Source organism: Andrographis paniculata, unplaced genomic scaffold (genome assembly GCF_009805555.1).
Source record: "Andrographis paniculata isolate CXL003 unplaced genomic scaffold, ASM980555v1 Contig30END, whole genome shotgun sequence".
NCBI classification, from domain to species: domain Eukaryota; kingdom Viridiplantae; phylum Streptophyta; class Magnoliopsida; order Lamiales; family Acanthaceae; genus Andrographis; species Andrographis paniculata.
Window position 1 is genome coordinate 3,426,322 of NW_026137563.1, and position 21,813 is coordinate 3,448,134.

The 21,813-nt window shown below is 38.5% G+C and overlaps 7 protein-coding genes across 10 annotated transcripts; 6 read left to right on the forward strand and 1 right to left on the reverse strand.

The window, feature by feature from the left end:
• Window positions 1-18: 18 nt before the first annotated feature.
• On the reverse strand, window positions 19-2,004 carry LOC127246705 (uncharacterized). Of its 2 annotated transcripts, none has more exons than XM_051268224.1 (2): window positions 1,790-2,004; window positions 19-622 (listed from the first exon to the last, which is right to left on the reverse strand). In XM_051268224.1, the coding sequence occupies exon 2, from the start codon at window positions 584-586 to the stop codon at window positions 287-289; it is 300 nt and encodes a 99-aa protein (XP_051124181.1). In that variant the 5' UTR covers window positions 587-622; window positions 1,790-2,004; the 3' UTR covers window positions 19-286. The 2 variants fall into 2 exon arrangements, with proteins under 2 accessions (XP_051124181.1, XP_051124180.1); XM_051268223.1 differs by having other exon boundaries at window positions 1,760-2,000.
• Window positions 2,005-3,884: 1,880 nt separating this feature from the next.
• LOC127246629 (GDSL esterase/lipase At1g29670-like) lies at window positions 3,885-5,650 on the forward strand. Its single transcript, XM_051268102.1, has 4 exons — window positions 3,885-4,339; window positions 4,412-4,645; window positions 4,728-4,977; window positions 5,110-5,650. The coding sequence occupies exons 1-4, from the start codon at window positions 3,950-3,952 to the stop codon at window positions 5,325-5,327; spliced, it is 1,092 nt and encodes a 363-aa protein (XP_051124059.1). The 5' UTR covers window positions 3,885-3,949; the 3' UTR covers window positions 5,328-5,650.
• Window positions 5,651-6,979: 1,329 nt separating this feature from the next.
• LOC127246628 (GDSL esterase/lipase At1g29670-like) lies at window positions 6,980-9,157 on the forward strand. The gene is made up of 4 exons (XM_051268101.1): window positions 6,980-7,753; window positions 7,871-8,104; window positions 8,177-8,426; window positions 8,681-9,157. The coding sequence occupies exons 1-4, from the start codon at window positions 7,364-7,366 to the stop codon at window positions 8,968-8,970; spliced, it is 1,164 nt and encodes a 387-aa protein (XP_051124058.1). The 5' UTR covers window positions 6,980-7,363; the 3' UTR covers window positions 8,971-9,157.
• A 534-nt stretch (window positions 9,158-9,691) lies between these two features.
• On the forward strand, window positions 9,692-11,889 carry LOC127246627 (GDSL esterase/lipase At1g29660-like). Its single transcript, XM_051268100.1, has 4 exons — window positions 9,692-10,428; window positions 10,523-10,756; window positions 10,839-11,088; window positions 11,478-11,889. The coding sequence occupies exons 1-4, from the start codon at window positions 9,964-9,966 to the stop codon at window positions 11,693-11,695; spliced, it is 1,167 nt and encodes a 388-aa protein (XP_051124057.1). The 5' UTR covers window positions 9,692-9,963; the 3' UTR covers window positions 11,696-11,889.
• Window positions 11,890-12,865: 976 nt separating this feature from the next.
• On the forward strand, window positions 12,866-14,466 carry LOC127246630 (GDSL esterase/lipase At1g29670-like). Of its 3 annotated transcripts, none has more exons than XM_051268103.1 (4): window positions 12,866-13,240; window positions 13,342-13,587; window positions 13,670-13,919; window positions 14,141-14,466. In XM_051268103.1, the coding sequence occupies exons 1-4, from the start codon at window positions 12,899-12,901 to the stop codon at window positions 14,362-14,364; spliced, it is 1,062 nt and encodes a 353-aa protein (XP_051124060.1). In that variant the 5' UTR covers window positions 12,866-12,898; the 3' UTR covers window positions 14,365-14,466. The 3 variants fall into 3 exon arrangements, with proteins under 3 accessions (XP_051124060.1, XP_051124062.1, XP_051124061.1); XM_051268105.1 differs by having other exon boundaries at window positions 13,670-13,757; XM_051268104.1 differs by having other exon boundaries at window positions 13,354-13,587.
• An 816-nt stretch (window positions 14,467-15,282) lies between these two features.
• LOC127246321 (G-type lectin S-receptor-like serine/threonine-protein kinase At1g34300) lies at window positions 15,283-18,107 on the forward strand. Its single transcript, XM_051267608.1, has one exon. It carries the CDS (start codon window positions 15,492-15,494, stop codon window positions 17,922-17,924), a length of 2,433 nt encoding a protein of 810 aa, XP_051123565.1. The 5' UTR covers window positions 15,283-15,491; the 3' UTR covers window positions 17,925-18,107.
• A 543-nt stretch (window positions 18,108-18,650) lies between these two features.
• Window positions 18,651-20,343, forward strand: LOC127246323 (F-box protein At3g07870-like). The gene has a single exon (XM_051267610.1). It carries the CDS (start codon window positions 19,021-19,023, stop codon window positions 20,197-20,199), a length of 1,179 nt encoding a protein of 392 aa, XP_051123567.1. The 5' UTR covers window positions 18,651-19,020; the 3' UTR covers window positions 20,200-20,343.
• Window positions 20,344-21,813: the final 1,470 nt, after the last annotated feature.

The window sequence follows — 21,813 nt, forward strand, 5'->3', positions numbered from 1 at the left end:
TTCACACACATTTGAGGCTGTAGTAAGGAACCACATTAATGTATTACCCATAGAACCAGACCCCGCAGGTAAGAATTTAGTTTACAAAAACCAAAAAAGAGATGGGAAAGCTATAAACAGATGGGAGGGTCTTCTTCGAAGTTTCTTCACCTTGTTACAAAGTGCTCGCACCTATGCGTGGATATTGAGAAAAAAAGAAACAATAAAATAACTGAAAAACAGATAACTCATCCTTATGGATAATGTCAAGCTCCACTCAGTTCTGCTCCTTGTGTTGAGTTTATGGCTAACGTTCCATAAGTACTTCATCAAAGTTCCAGTCTCTCACAATGTCCCTTCTGACAGCATGGCTTCGGACAAGCCTAGGTGCACCTGCAACTCCATTAGTTGGGACGGTGGGTTGTGGCATCACTTTAGATGATGTGATGCTATTATTGGCTCTCGGATGCATTAGCGCAGTCTTCCTGGCCAAGCAACTGGCAATTGCGGAACATCTTCCTTCGTTTTCTGAGCTTGATACCGAGTAACTTCTAAAGGAATGTGATGGACTTTCTACGCTGTGGCATACAAGACATGCCAGACTCATTGTCCTCACAGAACAAGCTATCAAAGAGCAGTCGTCCTACAAAACGTATTCGAGAAAATAAGGGATGAGCATCTATTAAGAATGCATGGAGAAAATACATGGATTAGAACAGTTAGTCTATGTTCACAATCTTGGAAGATCATGGGATCTCAATTGTCTCTAACTGGCTAGAGAAGACAAGAAAGGAAAATAAAGAGTCAGGAATAAGCCAAGTGGTCATGGTATGTTCATCAGCCAGAACAAAAGATAACAGGCACCGAAAGTGCGCAACACTTATCCACATCCATAGCCACAAAAGGATCAAAAGAGTAATTATGGCACAAGCATTTCTTTTCAGTTCAAAGAATATATTCCCACCATACAATTACAATTTTGATAGCATTCGTCCTATTTGGTCCATCAAAATTACACTTTGTTACACTGCACCCATGCTTCTCAGAAATCTTGCACATGCCGTGTGCTATGGATCAAGAATAGGACAACTTATAATCAATCATTCAAAAAGGTTCATCTTTCCTCCCCTAGTTCAACAAACTACCCATTCTTTACACTTCAAACTTAAATGAAATCTCAATTCATTCAGATTGCTTCTTTATCGGCGTTGTATGTATTTTCCAAGCCTTTTGCAGCATTCAGACATGCTGACTAAATGTTCATCCCATCAAGCCCTCCAAGTCCAAGAACATGTGTGTGTGTATAAAATATGATGAGATAATGACCACTGCCCTGTACACTAAAGTACTGAACTGGTGAACGTTATGAAGTTAAAAGCACAGCACTCGAAATTTGCTAAGCAGAGAAACACTCAGAAGACTAGAAAAAGAATCCCTTTCTCTAAAATTGATTTCCTCAACTCAAACTTTCTACCCTTCCTGCAAAAATTAGCATCACTCCCAACTTTTCTCGACATGGATCTCTCCACATAAAGACAGCAAGAAAACCAATAAAGTTTTCCAAAATCGATAAATGCCCCAGCACAAGATTATGGAAAACAAACGGCCCACTCATCAAATCAATCACTGATCACGAAACAAACAATGACAAGAACGAAATGCCGCAAAAAATAATTGAATCACGAAGATGGGAAAGAAAGAATTAATCTGAAAAACCTAGTTGGACAAGAATGCATATATAAATAAATAGATATGCAATGAAGGGATCTGGTGGGCATACCTGAAGCCACCGAATAACTGTAAAATTTACCCCAAATTATAGTGCAATGAGTACAGCTAGGGTTGATTATTCCTGGGAGCGTTGAATCTTGGAAACAAGTGTCTTTTGTTCCACTATGTGTGTGTGCTTCTGTATGCATACGGTCAGCCCGTGAATCAGAGAGAGATGATGCCAGCCATAAGAGACAGAGAGAGAGAGAGGGGGGCGCCCCCACCATAAGCGATTCACATAATTGTTTTTACAGTGGCATTGATGATGGATTGCCCTTCTTATCCCCTAATCTCATCACTTTCTAATCTTCATCACCTTTTCACCCATGATGATTTTTGTAGGTGTAAACCCATTTCCTCTTAAAAGGTAATCAGTAAGTATTATAACAACCTTTTGCATAATGCCGGTCGTAAGGTCATTAAATTCAATAATGATATATTTTGGAGAGCAGAGTTGAAGTGAAAAAGTGGAGTGGAGTAGTGAAGCGAAGAGTGTGTTGATTTTATACTTTTTACTGATTATGAATCTTCAATTACTGAATCACTTTACCATAATTGAATAGTCAAATAAGTAGTAGTACTAAATAGTAATATGTGGATGAAAGATTTTTGGGCTTGGCCCTACGCCTTACTTGCAGACATCCACCTCATATTGGAGTTGAATTGAATTTTGTTTGTTTCAGTATATTTCTTTTTTTTTTATCTGAACTTGAATTATTATTGATTTGAACTTTTGGGCTCGAGTTTGGGTCGGTCTTTGGAAACAAAGACTTCGGACGTGTTTTTATTGCGGGCTTTTTAAAGATTTTTATTATTAACTATTTAAAAAAAATATTAAATTGAATATTCATCTTTTATTTTTTATATTATTATAAATTTATTTTTATATTTAAAATATTATTATATCGAATTAAATAACTATTTAAATTTAAAATTTTAAACTAAAACTCAAACTCATCCTCTAAACTCCAAACTAACCCACCTTTCCTTTACATAGTTTTTTTTTTTTTTAAAGATTTTAGAAATTTTAAAAATAGTAAAAATTTGAGAGTGCCGATTTATTTTATTATTTTAGTTTAAAATATTTATTATTATTATTATTATTACTTTATTTTTTTTATAATAGGTATAAAAAATTATATTGATAGTATAAAAAATAATAAATTGTATTATATTAGTTATATTATATATTGGGTGAGTATATAATATGCCAATTTTTTTTTTCTAAAAGTTTAATATAAATGGAGCTTTGAAAAGTGAGCTGAGCCCGTGGGCTCTGGTGGCGTCATTCAAGACCACCATGTCTTCCCCATCGTTGCTTTCCACATGGCAATTGGAGTTTCAACTAGCACCTTCGTGGAGCTTCAAGCTATCATGCATGGTCCCGGCCTTAGTTATCTTTGGATTAACACTGATTCTATGGCTAGAACACACTTGATCACTGGAGTCTTCAAGAAATCCTCTCAAAGATCCTCTAAAATATTACTTGAAAATTTTCACATAGAAGGTAATCGAAAGTTATATTTACATGCAAATGAGGCTTGCAGCATCCGCGGTGATGATGACTTTTTTTTCCTAATGATTATTATTCATATTGATGCCAATAGACTTTCGAGTTTCATATTCCCATGCTTCTAGTTGGATGTGTATACACTATACAGTTGCCTTCCAGTAGTCTAGTTTTATTATATAGTAGCATTCAATAAAATAAATAAAAACTAAAATATAAAATTTATAAATAAAAATTGAATATTTAAAGATCTGTGAGGTCGGTGCAAAATCACGTGCAAAAGATGTCTCTATTATTATGGATTTATTATTTCATTCACAGGAGTTGCCGGCGGCCTTATGACTAATTGATTCTCTATGTAAACGGTCTGTTCTTCTTTCAGTCAGCATCAACAGATTGTTTCAGAGTTGACGCCGCTGCCGTGTCCGAATAGGAATCAATAATTAATACAAAGCAAACCACTGGTGGCTTGTCTGTTTCCTATTATGAGTGTATGTACACGATGGATGATGTGATCTCCACATTTTGTGCTCCATAATCAATTGAGCACGCAGGATTTCTTTATCCATTCCCCCATTGACAACTTAGGTAATATACGACCAGCACACAAAACATTTGACCCTCTTTTTCTATATAAGTGCCAAAACAGCACTTGATACTGGCTGTACATAAACATCCTTAAACAACTTGATGATGGATCGGAGCCTTGCACTCTTTTGTTTCTTTCTCATCTCTGCCATGTTTGCTGCTCCTTCGAATGGCCTCTTGCCGGAGGACAAGTCGAAGATCAGAGGGATGTTTGTGTTTGGGAGTTCTGTAGTCGACAATGGCAACAATAACTTCATCCCTGACGTCCTGAACAAGGTGAATTATACCCCTTACGGAATTGATTTCCCTCTGGGCCCTACGGGAAGAGCCACCAATGGGGCGAACATGGCTGACATACTCGCCAAAGAGCTCAAACTTCCAAACTACATCCCACCCTTCAATGATCCCTCCACAGCTGGTAACAGAATCGTTCATGGCGTTAACTATGGCTCTGGTGGCTCTGGCATCCTCGATGAAACTGGTGCTAACCTCGTAAGTTTTATGAATCCACTTGTTTGGCTGTTGATTTAGATAAGGAAATGTGACGCTTTTGCAATGATCCAGGGAAATTTAATTAGCATGAATAGGCAAATCAGGAATTTTGAGGCAAAGACTCTTCCAGAATTGGCTCTACAGTTGGGACATAACAGGAGCAGGATCTTGTCTCAGTACCTGTTTTTCTTGTCCAGTGGAGGAAATGACTACTCAGCAAACTATTTCGGGAATTCGACTGGAAGTAATGTCACTGTTGAAGCTTTTACTGCCAATTTGACCTCCACATTTATTCTCCAGCTGAAGGTAGTTCTGGATTGGTTTCTTTCCTGTGGTAATTTGGTCTGTCCTGACCATGAATTAGTGTTGAATATGCTACATTATGCAGAAGCTGTATAGTTTGGGAGCTCGCAAGTTCGTGCTCGCATCAATCATTCCAAATGGTTGCGCTCCAATGGCCATGGCGTCGGCTCCTGGTGAAGGCTGTGTAGACAGGATAAATAAGGCAGTGCAAATGTTTAACATCCAGATGAGGAACTTGACAGATTCTCTCAGACCTCAAATGCCTGGATCTCGCCTTGTTTTTGTCAATGCCTACAAAATTGTTAGAGATATTATAAGATATCCAGCCATTAATGGTGAGCATTGCATTCCTTTTCATAGCAGACAAGCTATGGCAATAGACAGACATTCATTTAAGCAGCTGAACAACAATTTATTCAAGTTCATTGTGAATAGGTTGCAATATCTGATGTTTCTGATATGCACAGGTTTTCAGAATGTGAATACTTCTTGCTGTACCATTGCGGCGCATGGGTTTGGGTGCGCCAGTGGAGGGCCAGTTTGTAGCAACAGAAGGGAGTATGTGTATTTTGATGGCAATCATGTTACAGAAGCTGTAAATAATGCGATTGCAACCAAGGCCTTCTCATCCAACCGCACAGCTGAGGTCTATCCTTACAATGTCCGGAAGCTCTCGCAAATTTAGATGCCAAATAAAAACACACGTGTATTACGATTAATGGCAGCTAATAACCCCTCACGTTTTACAATATTCATAGAGCAATGACCACTGTTCTGTACAATGAACTGGTAAATGGTATGAAGTCTATAAAGCACAGCACGTGAACTTTGCTAATCAAATAAATGTTAGAATTAAGATTGTAAGGTCATCACCACAGGTCTTGCTATTGATAGCTTCCCATTACATGTCTTGGCACCCTTTTGTATGTTGGACATCAAATGATGATGCCGAATGAAAGTGTTCTAGGCAAAATCAAATCAAAAGCTATCTTCCATGTTGGGACAGAACTGTTCTGTCTCATGGTGGCCGACTGCAACTCATCAAAAGCACATTGGCCTCTCTCCCGATCTATATGATTCAGAGCGACAATTCACATGATTGAGCAGTAAAAAAATATATAAGTAAATAAAACACTGGATTGTTTGGGGGCCATCTCAATGCCATACAAAGAAGTGACTCTTGGCATATGAAAACTCAATGCTCTGGTGATATGAAGGCCTTTTCTTACAAACTTTGGTGGTGTTTTTGCAAGCATAAATCATTTTGGGCTGAAGCCGTGCACCAAAACTATTATCGAAGTCTCTTTCCGGGATATACTCTTTGTAGAATCCATGATAGTCTCTTTCTATGAATCCATGACCACAAATCCAACCCTCATACCACTGGATCATACTTCTTGTTATGATGGTCAGTTGGCCGAGTATGGTGGCGAGTTATATAGTCTTTACAAGCTTATCCCATATTTTTTGTTCAGATTTACCTTTGTATTATATTACAATTATTTTTATTAATATATATTTTTAATTAAGTCACTCTTATAGTGTACCACTAGGAAAATATTTGAGACAAAAAGGAGAGGAGTATAATTTTAGTGTTTGCACAGTATGATGAAGGATTATATTTAAATTAGTAGGAGAAGGAGCAAGTCTTTGTGGAAGAGGACTAAATAGTTACTTATTGAAATTGTTTATTATAAATAAATTTGTGTATAAGTTAGTAATATTATTTTGGCAAGAGAAGTATATGATTGTTACGTATAAAAATATACAAAAAAAAGTCAGTTAAAGTAGAAACTCTTCAAATTGTGTATATTGTAAAAAATTGATAAATCATCTGACAATCTCAATAGACCTTTACCAACAATTAAATTGCGTCACACCCAATCTATAAAATTATTTATATTACACTTTCGATACAAAGATCAAATTTTGACTATTCGTGGCCAAACTTTGAGAACAGACAATAACAATGATGATGATTATGGCTATTCGTGTCCACATTATGATGATTTTGTTAATCCCAACTATAACGACGAGAATTGTAGTGTAAGAAAAAAAATCACGATTTAACCATTAAGATCAATTATTATTTTTTTAATTATAAAAATAATATATTATAAATTATAAATATATTTTAATATTAAATATATAATATAATTATTAAAAAAATAAATATTTTTTATTTTGTGATGAATCAAAGTAAAATAATGAATATCATGAAATTATAAATTTTATAAATACAAATTAAATATTTAAAATCCTGCACCACATTGCACGCCACTACCTTCTCCTTTATAAATATATATGGCTCCGTCTAAACGGAGGGCCTCCAAATACCTATGAAATCACGTGGAGAAGATATCAATTCATTTAGAGCTGCCGACAGCGGACTTGTCGCTGCCCTTACAGTGAAAATTATATTTGATAATGTGCGTCTTAAAAATAATTAATTCTGTATATCACCGGTCTGTTCTTCAGTCAGCATCAACAGATTTATAGAGTCGACGGCGGTACTGTGTCCGAAAAAACCCCCACCAGTTCTGGATAGCAACAAAGCAAGCGACTGCCGCCCGATGAGTGTATAAATGTATGGTTTATGTGCATTGTGATATTCTCCACATCTACAGCGTTTGGAAGTTTCTTCTTCGTTCTCCATAATTAGTTTGGCAGATCTGCAAAGAAGCTCATTTTGCCTCTACAGAAACATCCTGAAAGAACTTGATGATGGGTCGGAGCCTTGCACTCGTGTGTTTCTTTCTCATCTCTGCCATGTTTGCTGCTCCTTCGGATGCCCTCTTGCCAATGGACAAGTCCAAGATCAGAGGGATGTTCGTGTTTGGGAGTTCTGTAGTCGACAGTGGCAATAATAACTTCATCCCCAACCTCGTGAACAGGGTGGATTATCCCCCTTACGGAATTGATTTTCCTCTTGGCCCTAACGGAAGACCCTGCAATGGCGAGAATATGGCTGACATACTCGGAAAAATGCTCAACCTCCCAAACTACATCCCACCCTTCAACGATCCCTCAACAACTGGTACCAGAATAGTTCATGGCGTTAACTATGGCTCTGGTGGCTCTGGCATCCTCGATGAAACTGGTGCTTCCCTGGTAAGTTTTATCCACTTGTTTGCTTATTGAAAATTCAATTAAAGAATATTGATTGGTGATTGATTTAGATAAGGAAATGTGACGCTTTTGCAATGATGAAACTTTTATCCGATCCAGGGAAATTTAATTAGCTTGAATGGGCAAATCAGGAATTTTGAAGCGACGACTCTACCAGAATTGGAGATGCAGTTGGGACAAAACAGGAGCAGGATCTTGCCTCAGTACCTCTTTTTTGTGGCCAGTGGAGGAAATGACTACTCATCAAACTATCTCCCGAATTTGACTGGAAGGAATGTCACTCTTGAAGATTTTACTGCCAATTTGACATCCACATTCACTCTCCAGCTGAAGGTAATTCTGGATTGGTTTCTTTACAGTGGTAATTTGGTCTGTCCTGACCGTGAATTAGTGTTGAATTTGCAGAGGCTGTATAGTTTGGGAGCTCGCAACTTCGTGCTCGCATCAATCAATCCAAATGGTTGCGCTCCATTGGCCACGGCGTCGGCTCCTGGTGAAGGCTGTGTAGAAAGTACAAATAACGCAGTTCAAAAGTTCAACATCCAGATGAGGAGCTTGACAGATTCTCTCAGACCTCAAATGCCTGGATCTCGCCTTGTTTTTGTCAATGCTTACAAAATTATTAGAGATATTATAAGAGATCCAATCGTTAAAGGTGAGCCCTGCATAGTTCTTTTTAGTTTCATGACAATCTACACATAGCTTGCAAGTTATATAAGCACTCGAACAAGTTATGAAGTTCTTGAACAATAAGCTCTAATTTGACATGTTCTTTCCTGTTAGGTGCTTTCAATGCGTTTCTGGTAACCTCTAAAATATGTGTTGATTGTCAACAAATGCGTACAACATTTATACAAGATCAATGTGAATAGATTGCAATATCTGATGTGATATTTCTGATGTGCACAGGTTTTCGCAATGTCCATACTTCTTGCTGTAATATATCTGCATTTGGGTTTGGGTGTGAAAGAGGAGGGCCAGTTTGTACCAACCGCAACGAGTATGTGTATTTTGATGAGAATCATGTTACAGAAGCTGTAAATCGTGTGATTGCAACCAAGGCCTTCTCATCCAACCTCAGAGCTGAGGTCTATCCTTATAATGTCCAGAAGCTCTTGCAAATGTTAGATGTCATGTATCTGAGAGCAGACCCTCTACGTACTTATTCTGCACACAAGGCTGCATTGGTTAGCAAATAGCAACACACATGCTGCGATTAATGGCAGCTAATAACATGTAAACTATTCATGGAGCAATCGTCTTGTCTTTGTTATTGCCAATACCAAAGTCTATGAAAATGATCGATGCACCTGCAACCTCTGCTGTTGTATATTTGTATTAGCCCCTTTGCTTTGGGTATTGTCCAAATTAAGCAAATTAAGAACATTCTGGGATGAGAACATGGTGCCATCCATAGTTCTTCGTTACCTAAAGGAGAATAACAGCGTAGAATAACAAAAGAGACTATATTTGTCGAGAAGTGCAAAATTCTATGGATATAATAATTTTTTGTAATTTTTTTTAACTTTATTATTTTTTATAGAATAATTAATATTAAAAAATAAATAGACCTGAGGAATGTACTATTTATTAGAAAATGATAAAATATTGTTTTATCAAATTAAAATTATTAAAACATTTTATAAGTTTGAATTCAACTCACCAAACTAATTAATAGGCCGAATTATAACTAAGTTCGAGACGAGATAAAATATTATTATGTATTCGAAGTCCAACAACCATTGCGGAAAATAGAGAATCAGTTAGAAAGCTATTACGTGAAAATTATTTGATGCCTCTCTCATAATTAATTAATTCTCTATTTCAACGGTCTGTTCTTCAGTCAGCACAACAGATTTAATTCAGAGTCGACGGTTGTGCCGTGTCCGAAAGACCTTCGACCAATTCTGAGTCGCAATCAATAATACAATGGCGGCTTGATTGTTTCCAATGACTGTATCTGTATGTATGTATGGTTAATTGTGATCTTCTTCACGTCTATAGGGTTTGGTTGTAGTTTCTTCTTCGTGCTCCATAATTAATTTGGAGCGTTTGGCAGACCTGCAAAGAAGCTCAGTGAGGAAGCCTGCGTTTTTCTATAATATCCATTTTCTAAAGCTGACAATTTAAGTAATCCTTTCTCAAGAGGGCAGAGCAAACTATAAAAAATACTCGAGCAGCACACACATCATATGACCCTCTTTTTCTTTATAAGTTCCAAAACAGCACTTGATATTGTCTGTACAAAAACATCCTTAAAGAACTTGATGATGGATAGGAGCCTTCCATTCTTGTGTTTCTTTCTCATCTCTGCCATGTTTGCTGCTCCTTCGGATGCCCTCTCGCCAATGGACAAGTCCAAGATCAGAGGGATGTTTGTGTTTGGGAGTTCTGTAGTCGACAATGGCAACAATAACTTCATCCCTAACAGCCTGGCCAGGGTGGATTATCCCCCTTACGGAATTGATTTTCCTCTTGGCCCTACGGGAAGATCCGCCAATGGGGAGAATATAGCTGACATACTCGGAAAAATGCTCGACCTTCCAAACTACATCCCACCCTTCAATGATCCCTCAACAGCTGGTAGCAGAATAGTTCATGGAGTTAACTATGGCTCTGCTGGCTCTGGCATCCTCGATGAAACCGGTGCTGTCGCTGTAAGTTCTATCCACTTGCTTGGTTATTGAAAATTCAATTAAAAAAGATTGGCTGTTGATTTAGATAAGGAAATGTGAATGGAATTTTTATCAGGGAAATGTAATTAGTTTGAATCAGCAAATAAGAAATTTTGAGACGACAACTCTTCCAGAATTGGAGATGCAGTTGGGACAGAACAGTAGCAGGATCTTGCCTCAGTACATGTTTTTGGTGGCCAGTGGAGGAAATGACTACTCGCTAAACTATCTCCTGAATTTGACAAGAAGTAATGTCACTCTCGAAGCTTTTACTGCCAATTTGACCTCCACATTTACTCTCCAGCTGAAGGTAATTCTCGATTGGTTTCTTTACTGTGGTAATCTGGTCTGTCCTCACCATGAATTAGTGTTGAATATGCTATGTTATGCAGAGGCTGTATAGTTTGGGAGCTCGCAAGTTCGTGCTCGTATCAATCAATCCAAATGGTTGCGCTCCAGTGGCCATGGCGTCGGCTGCTGGTGAAGGCTGCGTAGAAAGGATAAATAACGCAGTTCAAATGTTCAACATCCAGATGAGGAACTTGACAGATGCTCTCAGACCTCAATTGCCTGGATCTGGCCTTGTTTTTGTCAATGCCTACAAAATTGTTAGAGATATTATAAGATATCCAAGCTTTAAAGGTGAGCCCTGCATTTTTTTTTTTTTAAAGTTCATGATAATCTACAAATTCATAGCAAACAAATCATGGCAATAGACATCCATTAAGCACCTAAAGAAGTTATGCAGTTCTTGAAGAATATTAGCCTACAACAGAAGCTCTAATTTGACCATTTCTTTACTGTTGGGAGCATTCAATGTGTTTCTGGTAACCTCTAAAACATGTATTGATTGTCAACAAACACATTGGTGCTTTCCATCAATGCTCATTTATGTGAACACAGTGGCATTGAAGGGACCTCAGGAGAATGAACTCACACTAGCAAAGACAAAACAACATTGCACTATAATTATTATTTATACAAGATCTATGTGAATAGACTGCAATAACTGATATGTCTGATGTTCACAGGTTTTCGCAATGTCGATACTTCTTGCTGTAATGTTTCTGCAATTGGGTTTTTGTGTGTAAGAGGAGGGCCAGTTTGTAGCAACAGAAGGGAGTATGTGTATTTTGATGGCAATCATGTCACGGAAGCTGTAAATCGTGTGATCGCAACCAAGGCCTTCTCATCCAACCTCGGAGCTGAGGTCTATCCTTACAATGTCCAAAAGCTCTCACAAATTTAGATATCATGTAATCCTCTAACATGGGATCCTGCAATTGAGCTTGGACTCAATGAGCTCATTCTCCAATTGTAAGGAGAGAGTACACTCTACATTGCTTGCCACAAATCTCTTCTATCCTACAGCAAAATCACAATAACTCAAAATAATTGATGATATTAAACTCATCAAACACCTTGTGGGTGGAGTTTTACTTTTACATATGAGTTTTACTGAATAAAACTAATATATGACACTAATTCATGAAGTTAAAAAGTCACAAACTTTAAAGTTACAGTTAAATGATCTTCGTCCCAATGATAAAAATAAAACAACAATTAACAAGATAAACAACACAGTTGAATATGAGGAAACACATAATTAACACATATTTAGCACAATGATGAAATAAATGAACTATTTCTTCTATGAAATAGAAACAAGACAACAATTGGCCAGTCCGGATTGAATTATTTTGTTAAGTATCGAAACTTATTTAGCACAATATGACAAACAATATAGATATAGTGAAAATATACTCTATAAAAGGAGAAAGCACATAGTTAAATAATTATAAGGTACAATTACTATTGTTAACACACAAAATTCGGCCTATTAAAAGGTGAATATCAAATCATTCTCCGGAGAATGTTCCGGCCTAGTGAATCTGGGATATTACTGTTGCCCATGATTTTTTGCAATATTTGGCAAAGCACTTTACTTTATATTTAATATTAATATTGTTATATACGATTTTATGAATTATAAAAGTATTATAAAATTTATTATAATAATACATTTAAAATAAATTATATATATAGTAAGTGTGTCATGTAAATATTTTATATTATTGATAAGGTATTTAAAATTTAAAATTATAATTATTGTATTTATTTAATAAATTATTTTTTATTTATTTATTTTAAAATTTCAATTAATAATAATATGTTAAAATATAATTATTGTAATATAAAATTTTAATTATCAAAATATTATAAAAATTAAATTATGATAATAAATTTAAAGTAATGTATATATATAGTATGTATTGTCTCACTCAATTTATTTCAAACACACATAATTAATTAATAATCCTCTATCTCAACGGTCTGTTGTTCAGTCTAAATTTCCGAAACATCACATAATATTCTCTGGACAGAAACATCCTTAAAAAACACGGCGATGGGTCGGAGTCTTGCACTCTTGGGTTTCTTTCTCATCTCTGCCATGTTTGCTGCTGCTTCGAATGGCCTCTTGCCAGTGGACAAGTCCAAGATCAGGGGGATGTTTGTGTTTGGGAGTTCTGTAGTCGACAATGGCAACAATAACTTCATCCCCAACCCCCTGGGCAGGGCGGATTATCCACCTTATGGAGTTGATTTTCCTCTTGGCTCGACGGGAAGATTCACCAATGGGGAGAATATGGCTGACATACTCGGCAAAAAGCTCAACATTTCAAACTATATTCCACCCTTCAATGATCCCTCAACAGCTGGTACCAGAATAGTTCATGGCGTTAACTATGGCTCTGGTGGCTCTGGCGTCCTCGATGAAACTGGAGCCAACCTTGTAAGTTTTATCCACTTGTTTGCTTTTTGAAAATTCAATTAAAGAAGATTGATTTGCTGTTGATTTGCATGAGGAAAATGTGACGCTTTTGCAATGATGAGTCTTTTATCCAGGGAAATGTAGTCAGTTTGAATCGGCAAATCAGTAATTTTGAGGCGATGACTCTACCAAAATTGGAGATGCAGTTGGGACAAAACAGGAGCAGGTTGTTGCCTCAGTACCTGTTTTTTGTGGCCTGTGGAGGAAATGACTACTCACTAAACTATTTCCTGAATTCGACAAGAAGTAATGTCACTCTTGAAGCTTTTACTGCCAATTTGATCTCTACATACACTCTCGGGCTGAAGGTAATTCTGGATTGGTTTCTTTATTGTGGTAATTTAGTCTGTCCTGATCATGAATCAGTGTTGAATATGCTATATTATGCAGAGGCTGTATAGTTTGGGAGCTCGCAAGTTCGTGCTTGCATCAATCGTTCCGAATGGTTGCGCTCCAGTGGCCGTGGCGTTGGCTCCTGGTAAAGGCTGTGTAGAAAGTATAAATAACGCAGTTCAAATGTTTAACATCCGGATAAGGAACTTGACAGATTCTCTCAAACCTCAAATGCCTGGATCTCACCTTGTTTTTGTCAATGCCTACAAAATTGTTAGAGATATTATAGGAAATCCAAGCTTTAAAGGTGAGCCCTGCATAATTCTTTTTAAGTTCCTGACAATCTACACATTCATAGAGGCACGCTATGGAAATAGACATCCCATTAAACACCTGAACAAGTCATAAAGTCCTTGAACAATAAGCTCTAACTTGACCTTTTCTTTATGTCAAAAAATATGTATGGATTTATACAAGATCAATGTGGATCGATTGCAATATCTAATGTGATATTTCTGATGTGCACAGGTTTTCTTAATGTCAATACTTCTTGCTGTAAAGTTTCTGCAAGTGCAAGTAGGATTGGGTGTGCAAGAGGAGGGTCAGTTTGTACCAACAGAAGGGAGTTTGTGTATTTCGATCACACTCATGTGACAGAAGCTGTAAATCATGAGATTGCAACCAAGGCCGTCTCATCCAACCTCAGAGATGAGGTTTATCCTTATAATGTCCAGAAGCTCTCGCAAATTTAGATGTCATGCTCTATATGTTCACTCTGTTCACAAGGCTGCTTTGGTCAACAAATGAAAACACACATTTGTTAGGAATAATGGTAGCTAATAACAAATCACATTCTACACTATTTATAGTGCAATTCTCTTGTCTTAATTGCCAATACCAAAGTCTATAAAAATGATCCATGCACCCGCAACCTCTGCTGTTGTATTTTGGGATGGGTGATTGATTTGAATTTGAAATGATAAAAGAATTATAATCGGGTTTCTTTTTGGTAGGGATTTTATATCTTCGAAGTCTGTTCTACACTTTGCAGTCTGTTTTTGTTTGTATATATATATTTTTGATCGGACTGTTTTTGTTTGCATCTTAATATTGCTTTCTTGTAACCAAGTTAATAGTTCTGTCCATTTTTGTCTCACACCAAAGTCTTGCCTTGCCACTTGCTAGCTTTTGCTACAGTCACACGCAGGTGTTTAGATTTACTTGATTAAAAATCTCAACTTTATCACGTGACTTAATTGATGAATTAATCTAGAGGGTAAAGTCAGCTTATTTGTTCCTATCATAGACAACATTGCCGAGAAGGTGGAAGTCACAATAAAACTTGAACAGGTTGAAATAAGTTGACTTCTCTAGGTCATTTGGTTCATATTCCAGTCTAAGATAGAAAATGACTTCTGAGGTTTTTTTTTTCTTGTCTTTTGGTAATTGAAAAATCAACCAAGAAAAGTATACCATAGAAGCAGAGACTGTTGTTATGATATTCCGCCTGAAAAAAAAATCAATTCCAGATATCGTTCACTTAACGCAAATGTGAATATGATCTGTAGCTTTTGAAATTCGGGATTTCTATCTCATAAACTATCAATATATACGGATACGGCCTCAATTAGTGCTGATATTAATCTGGGTGAGAATAGAGATAGTCGATTATAATATACCTAATTTCCACTTAAGAAGATGGCCATGGGGTCCCCATATGGTACTGTGGATCCAATAACTATCTTTGGCTGCTGCAGAGCCAGCCATGCTTCTCTCTCATAATTAAATGAATTTGAGGTTGTCGATTAGCTGCCTGCCTATTCTCTTGGTTTCTCACAGCCTGGTTTCTGTTTCAGCCCAGAGATAGGAAGCATAGAAGATGATGCTATCACCATTGACTCTCACCATACTTCCTTTCATCTTCTTATTCTCAGCCTGTAAAATTTCGTCCCAGGATGTATCTCCAGGATCAACGTTGTCTGCTTCGAATCCAAGCCAATCATGGAATTCTCCCAACAATTCTTTCTCACTTTCCTTTGTCCAAGAATCTCGCGACAGATACTTTGCTGCCGTATCCTACAATGGTGTTCCTATCTGGAAAGCTGGGGGTGATCCTGGTGGGGCTGTTGATTCGTCGGCTTCTCTCCAGTTCCTAGCCAATGGGAACCTCCAGCTCGTTACCCGTACAGGGCTCGATTTAATTTGGGAATCCAACACTTCTGGGCTGGGCATCACTTCTGCTTCACTTGATAATTCAGGTAATTTTGTGCTCAAGAATGGGACTCGTCCTGTCTGGACAACCTTCGACCATCCAACTGACACAATCATTCCTGAACAAAACTTCACTACTAATCATGTTCTGCGCTGTGGGCTGTACTCTTTTCGCCTGGCGGATTCTGGAGAAATATCTCTCAGTTGGAACGATTCTGTTAAGTATTATAACACCTCTTCGTGGAGTAATTCGACTGCCGACTTAAACTTGACTTCTCCGAGATTAGGACTCCAGCCGGTTGGAATTTTTGAGCTTCGCGATTCAAATCTTTCAAGTCCGGTGGCCATCAGTCGAGGTAATGACTATGGCGAAACTAGCGGTAATCCTTGGAGGTTTGTGAAGTTGGATTGTGATGGGAATTTGAGGATGTACAGTTCTTCGAGTGCCAGTGGAAGGGGAAGCAAAACTGAAACATGGGCTGCTCTCGAAGAGCAGTGCCAGGTTTTTGGATATTGTGGTGATCTTGGAGTCTGCAGATACGATGAGATTACCGGTAATCCAACATGCGGATGCCTGTCTGAGAACTTTGATCTGATCGATACAAACGATGCCAGAAAAGGTTGTAAGAGGAAGGTGGATCTTCAGAACTGTCAGCCAACACTTCTGACTCTGAATCACACTTTGTTCTTGACATCCCCTTCTGAGTTTGGTACAGATTACTTCACAGGCAGCATCACAGCTTGCAGTTCCAATTGCCTTCAAGATGCTACCTGTATAGCTTCATCTTCCTTGGCAGATGGATCAGGAGTTTATTACATGAAAAGATCGGGTTTAATCAGTGGTTATCAGTCTCCGACGATCTCCAGCACATCGTTTATGAAGATCTGTGGGAATCCAGAGCCGTATCCTCCTCCTTCTTCTGCTTCTGAAGCCAACAGAAAGGCTAAAAGACTGAGGATTGTCGCAATAGCTCTAGGGATCGCCATGGCTTTGGCTGTTCTAGCTTTCGCTTATTTGTGGTTTTACAATAAGTCTAGACCTCAGTACGAGACTATACTTCCTCACTACTCATTTTCTGACTATGCATCTGGCGTTCCTCTTCAGTTCTCTTACAAGGAGCTGCAGAAGGAGACAAAGAACTTCAAGGAGAAGATTGGCGGAGGAGGATTCGGCTCGGTTTACAGAGGTGTCCTGCCGAATAAAATTGTGGTTGCCGTTAAGCAGTTGGAAGGGATTGGACAGGGAGAAAAACAGTTCAGAATGGAGGTTGCAACAATAAGCAGCACTCATCACTTGAATCTAGTGAGGTTGGTCGGATTTTGCTCAGAAGGTCGACATCGTTTGCTGGTATATGAGTTCATGAAAAATGGTTCGCTCGACAGCTTTCTGTTCGATACAGAAATGGAGCCTAAACTAGACAAGGAAGTTCTAAACTGGGCTCGCCGATATAGCATTGCTTTAGGGACTGCAAAGGGGATCACATACCTCCACGAGGAATGCCGCGACTGCATCCTTCACTGTGACATTAAGCCTGAGAACATTCTCCTGGACGAAAACTACAATGCCCGAATCTCTGATTTCGGCCTTGCAAGGCTCTTGAATCTGAATGACCACAGGCATCGAAGCATAATCACTGTTAGAGGGACAAGAGGATATTTAGCTCCAGAATGGGTCGCCAATCTACCAATAACTTCGAAAGCTGATGTTTACGGCTACGGAATGGTGCTGTTGGAGATAGTTAGCGGAAGGAGGAATTTTGAAGTTTCTGCTGAGACTAATCAGAAGAGGTTTTCATTGTGGGCTTATGAAGAGATTGAGAAGGGCAATATAGGAGCAGTTCTCGACAAAAGGCTTGCCGGCGATGATGTGGACATTGAGCAGGCGGCGAGGTTGATTCAAGTGAGCTTTTGGTGCATCCAAGAACAGCCGTCGCTGCGGCCTGCAATGGGAAAAGTGGTGCAAATGCTTGAAGGGATTGCGGAGGTGTATAAACCTCCGCCGCCTATGGCTATGATTGGAGGAATGCTCCAATCTGGAACTGAAACAGCCATTTCTTCATCCCAAATTACTGCAATTTCATCTTTAGTGTCAGAATCCTGAAGGAACATATACTGCAAATGCTGATTCTGTAAGAGCCCTGCACATAAGTCTCTTGTCTTTTCTAATGTGAAAAACATACAAATGCTGTCTGATCCTGATATTGCTGTAAACAGTTGATCTAATACAAAGATCAATAATCAGAATTACTGCTAGTCACAAATACAAGGACGTATATTCTATTTTCATGGGAAGTTGTTTTACAATATTTTTTTGATTTCTTCAGCATTTAAGTTCTTGATTAATTAGTACCCCGGGTGCTTTTGTTTGGATACAAGATTCAGCTTGTCAGTACATTGTAATCAGCTTTGGATTGTTCTTGTACACATGATCCTAGAACACACACACACAGGTTGCTCTGGAATTTCAAAAACTGAAAGTAACAGAGAATTATTCCAGCAGGGTGGGTAACACTAACAGCTCATTGCTGGAATATGACTGTGTACCATCTCCATTGGGGCATTTCTGGAATAGGAGTTTCCATTGCAATGCTTAGTGTCGTCACGGTAATGAATTTAAGACTCAAGAGTTGGACGTTATCTTAATTTTTTTATATTCTTTCTTCTATAAATAGACAACAAGGCTTATGGTCATTATTTTACCTGTCCAAATCAACCAAATCCCACCATTCATTTATATTTATATGCTTGTTTTTGTTTTGAGTACGGGAATGAACCACATCGTCTAATTGATTGTTTATCCTGTGAAGAAATCTAATAAGATCTCACCACTGACATTTCTACCTTCTTAGTCTGGGAAACCACCCGATAGAAATTGATAAATATTCTCTTTTTCATCCATTCTCCATTCTTGCCACGTGGATGCTTCTTGAAAGGACAACGGTCACTCTCAGCTGGCGCGGCTCTTCATTTTACAGAGACACTTCTTCAAAAGCAAACAGAAAAGGGATCCTTTTAAAAATGGCAACTTGGGTATATATGCATTCTTTCAACTTTGTCCCCTCCAGGTTTTCCATTTTCCTAGTGTCTGCGGATTGCGTGCAAGAATTTCCAGTTAGATAATCCATCGAAGCTGTAATAAAGCTACAACCTTGAACTTCAGTCTAGCTATCGAACAACAGAGAGAACCTCGGCCTGCCATGGACCTGATCAGGAGTAACAGGGAAACTATGTTCTTGATGAATCTCCCATCCCATCTTATACTCGAAATCCTGTCGAGACTTCCTGCCAAGACCATCATCCAATGCAGGTGCGTCTGCCAGCTGTGGCTCCGCCTCATCGACAACCACCACTTCGCCGCCGTGAATTTCTCCAGGGCCCGCCCCGGCCTGGTGGTCCACCAATCCGACCTCTTCAAAAGCTTCGCCAGGTTAGTCGATTTTGACGATGATGACTCCCAGGATCATCTTCCTCGCAACACAATGCTCAAATTCAATCTCAACGCCGTCAGCACATTCCCCGACGCCAGCATCGCCATTGACGGATCAGTAAACGGATTCCTCCTCCTCCGCGACGTCAATTACGCGCACGAAACGCTCTACGTATGCAACCCCCTCAACCGTGAATACATCGTGCTTCCCGTGGCCCGCAGGTCTGTCAGGTATCCTTCCGTGGTCACTCACGGATTCGGCCTGACTTCCGCAGGCAATGAATACAAAATCGTCAGGGTTTTCCATGAACGAGAGCTCGATCCCATCACAGGTTCCTGCTTAAGAATCCCCTTCTCGGAATGTCAAGTTTACAGCCTCAACACCGGCACATGGAGAACCATCGGCGACGCCCCTTTCGGGTACGATAGTCGCTCTCTGGGCTTCTTTTTCCAGGGCAATATTCACTGGCTGATACAAGATTTTGTAGGCAATGAACTCATATCTTGCTTTGATCTTGAAAATGAAGTTTTCCATCCATTCGCTCCACCCTTTCCGGGGAGAAAGATTCTGGGGAGTTTAGGGAATCTAAAAGGGTGTTTGTGCTTATGCGACAATAGTTCCGAATCTGTAATTGAGATTTGGGTGATGAAAGAATATGGAGTGGAGAATTCATGGTGCAAGGAAATTGTGGTGAAGAAGATGCCAGAGCTAGTTGGGCCTTCATTTCAGATTGTCCATGTTTTCAGAGTGTTCAGGGATGGGAAAATCCTGCTGCTTTGGGGCGATTTCTTTATGCTGTATTGCTGCACCAAGAGTGGCGATGCAAGAGAAGTAGACATGGCTCAACCCAGTGGCCCCAACAGCATTGAGGCAATGCATTATGTCCCAAATTTCCAGAGTCTTGGAAGCATTGCTGGGCTGGAGACTACTGTGAACAGTTTGTTTTGATAAATTATGTAGTGATGCGTGCAAGCCTAGCCTTTTGTTTCTTGTAATTTAAATTACTCAATGACCTGTTGCTTGTATTATAATGGAACCAAATATGTGACCCACCCGTCTATGTGGAATAATAGTTTATGTTGTTTTCATACAGACATAGACCCGTTGTATGAGGGCCTCCTATGACAATGTATGTCGGGAAAGGGACCTCAACCTCATCCTCATCCCCCCATTCCATCCAGCCTCTGTACAGTACTCCTTCATAGGAGAGAAAAGAGTAGCTGGGTATAATCCCCCATATTACATAAAAGAAGGGTTGGTCTCAATTAATTGTTTGGGAATCAATCACAATGGTTCCTGTAATGTTTTGGCAAGATCAAGTAGCTTTGTGGGTTTTTTTTTTTTTAATGAGATTTGATTTTACTATAATTTGCATACAGAGATGGTTGACTCAATAAACTTAATCCCACACATGCTTACTTCTACATAGCCTGAGTTAAATGAAAATATACATTTGGACTCTCTTTTCACTGCCATTCATATATGATAATTGATCAATAGATTATATACTAACAAAAAGTATAGTTAGATTTGAGCATAAAGCATAAAGTTGTGAATTATAATCATTGTTAACGGTAGGATAATCAAATATATATTTCAACCATTATATTTTCCATTGACTTAGACAACACGAAGAAAACACGGGAGTATTGGAATCCACATCAGAATCAAATAGAACAATCTATTTTTAAAATTCACTGTGATACTTTTAGTTTTTAATAGAACTAATGGCAAGACAAAACTTTTAACAAGATCAAAAAATATTACAACCTGATATCAAAGATACCAGGGACTGACCACAATATTTTTCCTTAATTGTACTCCTTCAATTTCGTTTAAGTTAAAAACATATCCCAATGAAAGGCAAGTTCATAATTTGAGCTCTTTCGTCTACAGCATTACTCGACTCATCACGGCTGTGCTCCGACTCTCATTAAATATTGAAAAGATTGGGAATCACAAGCCTAAGTGATTATGGTTTAGACGTGCAGCTAATGTAGATCTGGAGCTTGCTGTTTGATCCACAACACACTAGTATGGATGATTTTTAATAGATTATAAAATGAGATCACTCCGAGTACAGTGATTTTGAAGATTATGCATTCAGACAGATCATTTCCTGGTTGGCATTTTTTATGCACTTCCTATGTTCCTGGAAGTCTGCCACAGAGCCAACCACTCACGATTATTTTCACTGGCAAGGTTCATTGTATAAAAGATCTTCACATGCATCAGCAGCTGGGAATATTATATGAATGTGCGTCTGTGTCTGCAAATCAAGAAGATTAGCTAGTGTTCCTTCAAGAATATAATTTTCTCATTTTGCTGGCTTAATGTGCCATAGTTACGTTGATGTTGCAGAAAACATTAGTATTCGTAGTGAGTTTGTAGTGTTGATGGCTATCCCAATCAACACTGTGAGAATTAATCTGGGCGGTCAGAGAAAGGCCTATAAATCTTTTTTACTTCAAATCGGAACATTTAATGTCAAAACAGGGCGATTGTTTCATTATTCATTAACAAGTAAACTATATATTACAAATGAACAAGAGGAAGCAATTA